This window comes from Sinocyclocheilus anshuiensis, unplaced genomic scaffold, assembly GCF_001515605.1.
Source record: "Sinocyclocheilus anshuiensis isolate Anshui unplaced genomic scaffold, SAMN03320099.WGS_v1.1 scaffold758, whole genome shotgun sequence".
NCBI classification, from domain to species: domain Eukaryota; kingdom Metazoa; phylum Chordata; class Actinopteri; order Cypriniformes; family Cyprinidae; genus Sinocyclocheilus; species Sinocyclocheilus anshuiensis.
This window is the reverse complement of record NW_015548126.1, coordinates 2,079,114-2,088,005: the sequence shown is the minus strand read 5'-3', so window position 1 is coordinate 2,088,005 and position 8,892 is coordinate 2,079,114. Positions and strand designations below refer to the sequence as shown.

Below are 8,892 nucleotides of genomic sequence, written 5' to 3'. Positions count from 1 at the left end.
TATATATATATATATATATATATATGTGTGTGACCCTGGAGCACAAAACCAGTCTTAAGTCACTGGGGTATATTTGTAGCAATAGCGAAAAATACATTGTATGGGTCAAAATTATAGATTTTTCTTTTATGCCAAAAATCATTAGGATATTAAGTAAAGATCATGTTCCATGAAGATATTTTGTAAATTTCCTTCTGTAAATATTTAAAAACTTAATTTTTGATTAGTAATATGCATTGCTAAGAACTTCATTTGGACAACTTTAAAGGCCATTTTCTCAATATTTAGATTTTTTTGCACCTTCAGATTCCAGATTTTCAAATAGTTGTATCTCGGCCAAATAGTGTCCTATCCTAACAAACCATACATCAATGGAAAGCTTATTTATTCAGCTTTCAGATGATGGATATGTCTCAATTTCGAAAAATTTACCCTTATGACTGGTTTTGTGGTCCAGGGTCACATATAGTTTGAATGAAATTAAGTATTTATTATTAATCTTTGAAAAGTATGTACTCAATTTTTCACTGAAGCAAGAAGGTGACTTGTCAGACAGTTCAATCATAATCATAATCACGTATATATATTTAAAGTTCTGGATTCTGTTTTTTTTAAAGAAATTAATCATTTTATTCAGCAAGGACGCATTAAATTGATCAAAAGTTACAGTAATGACATTTAAATTGTCACAAAATACATTTCTATTTCAAGTAAGTGCTGTTCTTTTGCACTTTCCATTCATCAAAGAATTCTGGGGAAAAAATATTAAGTACCACAACTGTATTCAACAGTAATAATTAAAAGAATGTTTTTTGACCTTTGTTACAAAATACATTTCTATTTCAAATAAATTCTGTTTCTATTCATCAAAGAATTCTGAAGAAAAAAATATATAAAAAAACAAAAATTAAGCAGCACAACTGTATTCAACATCAATAATAATAATAAAAAAATGTCTTGACTAATGCTTGTTACAAAATAAATGTCTATTTCAAATAAATGCTGCTCTTTTGAACTTTCTATTCATCAAAGAATTCTGAATGAATAAATAAACAAACAAACAAATAAATAAATATTAAGCAGCGCAACTGCATAAAATTCAGCTTTCCCATCTCAGGAATAAATTACATTTTACAATACATTAAATTAGAAAACAGTTATTTTAAAATGTAATATTATTTCACAATATTACAGGTTTTTACTGTATTTTGATCTAATAAATGCAGCGTTGGATGAGCATAAGAGAGTTATTCCAAAAACATTAAAAAACCTTACCTACCCTAATTCTTTCCCTTCTTCTAATTCTCTTTTACTTCATCTCTCACTCACCCGCTCATCTAAAGAATCAAGCCTTTTGTTTTTCAAGCCCTCTGGTTTGGGCAACATGTTCTAAATCAGATCCTACAGGGAGCCAGTTATGAAGGCTTTGGCTCCAAAGAGACTTTCCTATGTCTGAAAGCCGTTTTGGGCCCAGGCTCTGGTTTCATCCCCTCTTTGGGCAATCGATATATCAGGCTGTTTTTACCCTGGGAGCTTCTAATGGCAAGAGCTCTTGGAGCTCTGGTAACATTATATGTCTAACAGGGGCGGAGGAAGAGAAAACCAGGAGCTTGAGTCTCAATGTGATGCTTCACTCGGCAATAAATCCAAGTGGCAACAAAGCGGGCAGACGGCATAAAACAGATACGAGCGGGGAAAAAGGAAATCTTCAAAAGGAGAAGAGCAGAACAGCAGGACGCATCCTGAGCGCCACAGCGTCTGCAGGACGCCACCTTTGTCAGGACAAACTAAGAGCAAATGTACAGATCGACTCTCGAGTCGGGAGGTTAGCGGTATGGACTTCATAGAGTCAAGAGTTGCCATTCAATGACTAAATGCTCCCACCCCGCCTAGCTCTCCGACCGGCTGGATTCTGAGGAAGAGATGCTGAGGTAATGGCTTCCTTATGGACTCCCGGCACAAGAGTGATGGGCTGACAGAAGGCATGTTAAATATCTCCCGCTCTGACTACAACATCGGGACCCTGACCCCTTTAAAAGGGAAGGCTTAACAAGGGACTCCGAAGGTCAGCGAGCTGTAATATGTCACTGGGATTTAAAGGGAAGACAACTGCGCTGTGTTTACATGAGCTGGGGTTACACTACTTTCAGTCCAAGAAGGAAAAATGTGGGAAAAGGTAGGAATAATTTAACCCTATAATGCCTACTGTATTATATTTGATACACAAATTTCTAAAGCCTCTAAATTACGGTCTTTGCTGAAAAACATTTCATACACAATCTACTATTGTACATGCCTTCTGACTTCTGATTGATAATTAATCTTTTTTTAATAAGAACATCTTTAATGATTTTTATAAATTAAGAAAAACTTTCATATTGTTAACATTATTTAAAAATGAAGACTTACTGGACTGAAGCAACTTAAGTTTACTCAAATATTCATAATTTTTTATAAAATTCATGTTAAAATATGAGTACCAAATATGATGTTTCAGACTTTTGAGAGCTTTTAATCACTATTGTATGTTTTTCCCCCTCAATAAAAACTAGAGTTTTGATCATAAAACAAATCATTTAAATATCATCAAACTTAGACATACTATTGGGAGATATAGGCCTGGTTTCACAGACAGGGCTTAGACTAAACCAGGATTAGGCTATAGTTCAATTAGGACATTTAAGTAATTTTTTATAAATGTGCCTTACAAAAAACATTACTGGTGTCTTGGGACAAAACAAAGGCATTGATATATTTTAAGATCAATCAGTGCAAGTTTCTTTCAGTTGAAACAGCTCAGACTTACATTTTAGTCTGGGACTAGGCTTAAGCCTTGTCTGTGAAACCGGGGGATAGAGTTACAACTGATATTATATGCCTTTTTAATTTAAGTACCCTCTCATTGATTTACACTACAAACTATTAGAATTTCAACTAACATTTAAAGGTTGACATGCACCAAATTTTATATTTCTCGTCTCTGAATAAAACTGAGGTGTTTTCTCCTCTTAAAATACAGTATGAGCTTTATATTTTTACTATATCATATTATATGAGTTCTAAAAGCCTGATGTATCAAATATGATAATCAAAATAAAACTTTTATTTTATAACTTAAATAAATGTATAACTATTATACTTAAAGGGAAAGTTTACCCAAAAATGAAAATTACCCCATGATTTACTCACCCTCAAGCTTTTCTAGGTGTAAATGGCTTTCTTCTTTCAGACGAATACAACCGGAGTTATGTTAAAAAATGTCGGCGTTATATTAAAAAAGCTTTATAATCGCAGTGAAGGGGTGTTAACATTCAATAGTCCAATAGAAGTCCAATAAAGTGCATCCATCCATCAAAGCGCAAGGAAGCAAAGTTTCCTTTGTTTATTGAAATCCTCCAACATTTTCTTTACAAATCCTTGTTTTGTACTTCTGATTCGTGGAAGCCATATATTTAAATAAAGTATTAAATATGGATATTTTCTTACAATAATTCATTGATTTGCTTCAGGAGGCCTTTATTAACCCCCAGAGCTGTGTGGAGCACTTTTTATGATGGATGGATGCACTTTTTTGGGCTTCAAAATCTCGACCACCATTCACTGCCATTATAAAGCTGCCATTATGAAGAGCCAGGACATATTTTAATATAACTTCAGTTGTACTCATCTGAAAGAACAAAGTCGTATACACCTAGAATGGCTTGAGGGTGAGTAAATCATGGGATAATTTTCATTTTTGGGTAAACTATCGTTTTAATATCAAAGGCCGAGTCTGGTTGACATACTTCACTTGAGGTTGGCTTTGAGAAATTAACGTGTTAATGAGCAGAGTCATGTTTGTGTATTGCTTTCTGTCATCCAGACAAATATTTAAGCAGCTCGTTGTGACTATTAACAATAGACAATGTATCATGCAGCTGGAAACAACATTAGAATGATAAAGAAAACATAAAAAAGAGATAACTCACCTGAGAGCATAACAACATAACTAGCTCCACTACCGAGGTGCTTGACTTCATGCACACCAGACCTAGAGAAAAGAAAGAAGTCAGAAATGAATCACTCTTCTTCACCATATTCATTAACACACACACAAAAGCAAAACAAACCTTGGAGGTTGTTTGTTTTTACCTTTGCTTTGACCTATCAAAACTATGCATGTTATACATCTGCAAGGGTTAGTCAAGGGCAGGCCGTCCACATGGCCTCAGAAAAGTGTACTGAATGGTCCCAAAATGCAACCATTTAATGTCACGCAATCATCCAGGCCAGTTCTGATGAGTTATGTTTTGAAGTTGAGACTGAATGTCTCTTGTCATCAGTGCGTTACAGCTAACAGCTCGCGGGGTCACTAATAAGGTCTCTTGAGAGGTCAGAGGTCATCTGCTGCATGCCAGTGTGAGATCAAAAGCAAAGGCCATGGTCTCCCTTGCATACTTCTCAAACTTTGCTAGAATAAGGATGCAACTGATACAGATAGAATAACATATCTTCCAAAAATGTGAGGGCAGAGATTTTAATACAGAAGTGAATATAGGCATATCTTTTTTTCCTCATACAGGCACCATTCTCTTGCAATCAGATGATTTTTCAGTAAAATATGCCGTTTTAAATGAAAAGCCTGTTGTTCATTGAACATAAAGGACAGTTGGCTAACCTCACTGATAAACAAGGTAATTGTAAATGACATGTGCAATTATTGTCAGACATATCAGACAAACTTTCTCTCTCAAACACACACACACTCACATACGCACACCTGCATTAACATACAAACACAGCACATAGCTGATGTCCTTGTTTGCATGAGCCAGTAGAGTCAGAGAGACAGGACTCTAATGAGAGAAAGATGAGGGGGACAGAGAGAGAGAGAGCTCAGTATGAATGTGGTGTAATGAGACTAAGTGGAAGTGATGGAAGAGTATTTATTATTGCATCATTATTACCAGTTCCCATATTTAGGGTTAGGCATTGGAACAAACACCTAACCCTAAGAATTCAACTTTGCCATGTAACTAGTTCGGCATAAATTGTAACTTCAGTTGTGTGGGCTATTGAGAAGATGTGTGCTGTGCAAGACGAGCTTTTGTGGTTAAAAAAGTATATACAAGTATACATAAAGACTTGAACATCTTAGATGACAATGGGGGTGTGTAAATGATCAGGACATTTTTATTTTGGAAGTGAACTAATCCTTTAAGGCTGAAACGATTAGTCAACATTTTTGACACCATCGACAATGAAAAATTGTCAACAAATATTTTTGTTGTCAAATAGTCGTTTGATCTCATGTAAGGGCCTGCAATACTGTTTTTGACCAGTGTAGCACTGTAGCACAAGACTGTAATTCAGCCCTCCCAGATGCAATCCAATAGAAGAAGACACGCTTATGAGACATGCAAATGAAGCCAGTAGAGTGTAAGAAAGTTTTACAAAAATGCAAACAAAAAATGTATGGGACACCATACTTGGCTACACGTCACGTCACATGTGATTAAAAGTTTATACGCAAGCAGCGGTTTACTGTTAGCTAACATCCCACCACCAACAAATACACTAGTATCATTATGAAAACCACCCTGAACACCTTAGCAACCTCATATCTATGTCCTGGCAACCACCCCAGAATTGTGGCAGATAATTTTGCAAGTACTCATTTTCTTAAAAAATCAAAATAGTACTAGTAAATCACAATAATTAAATCTGTATACATACAATCTGTGATAAAACGGTACTATAAATTGAGCTTTACATTCAGCTCACTGAGGGCACCACTTGTCTCGTTACCCACTTAAACATCCTTTCACCATGAATGATCGCTCCTAAACCATTCAGTCCGTGAAGTTATGACCGTAATATTTCAGAGGCCAAGAGTTCAAGTCCCAACAATCTCTCTGTCTCATTTATGAGGGTGAGATGAGGCCGTAAACACAGCGATTCCCCACCGGGGTCCCTCTCTTCAGTCAGGTGGCAGGCCTGACCTCTGGATCATGCTGCTGGACAAACTAAATGCATTCTATTTAAACAGCAAGTCATCGCACTTTCCAGTTAAGCCTCACTGGTGTGAATGTGACATTGTCAGAGGGCCGACGCTTCGCAGAGTTGGGCGCTCAGCTCTCACAAGAAGTGCAGTGTTCCGCCCAGTGGCTTCGCACTCAAACTCCAAGTGTCGAGAGGCTGTCCGAGGGCGAGCGGGGCATAATTGCCCCCAGTGAACGAATGTCTGGAGGGAGGCCGGGCAGGGGTTTGACCCCTAGTGCCGGGCTGAGTGATGGATGAAGGGTAATTATGGGTAAATAGGGCGCCTTTGCGCCGAGCGAACAGTATTTCAGCTGTGAGAGGTTGAGGAAGAGAGGAAGGGAAGGAGGTGGGAAAACAGACATAATTTCTTCTGGTCATGGGATGGTGTTAACATACTGGACAAATGGATGCGGGGGTAAAGAGCCATCTATGAGGAAGTCGCTGTTATGTGTTCTGGAGTGGGGTTCATTTGGGGAGGATCGCAATGGCAATGGCAATGGCAATGCACAAGCACAGTCAATGGCATTTCAAGTTAGATAGCATGAGGATTGGTTGGTCAGAGGATGCCCTAAAGGGATAGTTCACCCAAAAAAAGAATACTATGTCATTATTAATTCACCCTCATGTCACTGCAACAAACCTACAGAACACAAAATATATTTTAAAGAACCTTGGGTTTCAAATATCAGTGGACCCCATTGACTTGTACTGCATCCCATATGGTAAAAATATATTCAATATATTACAAAATGTATTTCATTGCGCATTAAAATGTATTTCTACTCTTAAAATACATTTGGGGTAAATAAAAAGTCATTTTGGGTAAGTTACACACACATAGAATGTAAAGATATTTATTATATATAATACAAAATGAAATTAAATGAGCAAGAAATACATATTTTCTACTCTAAAAACATATTTTGGGGAAATGGTATTATTATTTATTTATGTTATGTTATATTTAGATTTTAAACATATATTATAAAATGGCCAGAAAATATGAGGAAGTCATTAAAATAAGTAACAAAATTGTAACAAAAATGTATTTATGTACAGTATATTACTAATATTTACAATCTATTGCAGCAATACATTTTTGAGACCATATCATGAGTTTAAATCCCAGTCAATGGGTTAATCCTTTGGATAAAATAATTTCCTAATGCACAAATGTAAATGTATATTTATAATACATGCTATATGTAATATTTTCTATGTTTCACAGAAAAAAAAAAGTCAAATAGGTTTAGAACAACATGAGGGTAAGTAAATAATGACACAATTTTCATTTTTGGGTGAGCTATTTCTTTAAATTTATTTAGGCTCTGGCAACCACCTACAACACCCTTCAAACCACATAGCAATGGGCTAAAAACCACCCAGCACACTTTTGCAACCTCATAGCGATGCCCCAGTATCACCCCGAATTTGTTTAGGGAAATTCAATCTTACAAAACCACGGGGTCAAGGTTTGACAGGTTTAGCAAGGTCTAGTTTGCCCCTTCTGGTAGAGTCTTCAACTACAACATCTGAGAGCAAAACACTGACTCAATTGACTAGATTTCACGAGTAAGGTCATGAAATTGTCACCTTACGCCTGTTTTCAGCAGGCAACCAAAACTGTGATGCTTCCTAATGGGGACAGGATTAAGTACGACTACGAAGTTAAAGACAGAAAACTGGCTGTTATAATTCATAAAAAGCAGAGCTTGAATCCAGGGCAGAATGTGTTTCTGAGTATTTCTTTCATGAAATGGCTGCCTGAGCTGTAGACACATATTTCTAGCGTGCCGTAATGCGGAGCTTCATTAGTCGGAACAAACTGGCTTTGAGCGGTGAGGGGTACGTGCACTATGATTTGGCACTGAGGCTGAAAGGTAAAAAAGCCACAAAACAGAACCTGGAGTGTGGGTTCCCATTCAAAGAGAGGTTGCCTTGCCAAGTGAGCCGAAATGCGAGAGAGAAAGCGTGTGCGAGTATGTGTGTGTGGTCCATCACAGCCAGCTAGAGCAGGGAAGTATACTCCAAAAGGTAGCTCAGATGTAGGAGAAAAAAGAGAAAACACAACCAAATAAAATAATAAGTAAATATAAAAATAATCTTCAAAGGTTTGGGTTCTCTTATGCTCACCAAAGCTGCATTTAATTGATCAAAAATATGGTAACATTTATTAATATTGTGAAAAGTTATTACATTTTAAAATAATTGTTTTCTGTTTTAATATATTTTAAACTGTAATTTATTCCTGTGATGCAAAGCTGAATTTTCTCCATTACTCCAGTCTTCAGTGTCAATTTCATAATCCTTGAGAAATTATTTTAAAGGGGTCATATGATGCTGCTAAAAAGAACATTATTTTGTGTATTTGGTGTAATGAAATGTGTTTATGCGGTTTAAAGTAAAAAAAAAAAACATTATTTTCCACATACTGTACATTATTGTTTCTCCTCTATGCCCCGCCTTTTTGAAACACGTCGATTTTTACAAAGCTCATCGTTCTAAAAAAGCGAGGTGTGCTGTGATTGGCCAGCTATCCAGTGCGTTGTGATTGGCCGAATACCTCAAGCGTGAGACGGAAATGTTATGCCCCTCACCATACTGTTGTATTCCCTCAGCGACCAGCACGGATCAGCTCTAGGCATGACGAAGCGGATATCGTCCTCTTTTGGAAGACCAAACAAAGTAGTTTCACTTTCACAACGAAGCACACAGCGTCTTCAGGATATGGCGGCGGCAACAATACTACAGTGAGAATAAAAGTTACGCCTTCTTTCTTTCCGTGAACATTTGGGCAAATCTTCCCACAGAGCCACGTAAGTATGTGGGGGCGTGTTAGAACGAGCCGTTTTAGGTAGGTGTGGCTGACTC

At 36.8% G+C, this 8,892-nt stretch overlaps 1 protein-coding gene across 1 annotated transcript in view; it reads right to left on the bottom strand.

The window, feature by feature from the left end:
* LOC107704698 (neurobeachin-like) overlaps positions 1-8,892 on the bottom strand; it is a 282,564-nt gene that overhangs the window by 124,307 nt on the left and 149,365 nt on the right. Inside the window, exon 31 of the mRNA XM_016507685.1 lies at positions 3,969-4,030. Coding sequence (XP_016363171.1) covers positions 3,969-4,030 — 62 coding nt within the window. The remainder of the gene's footprint in view (positions 1-3,968; positions 4,031-8,892) is intronic.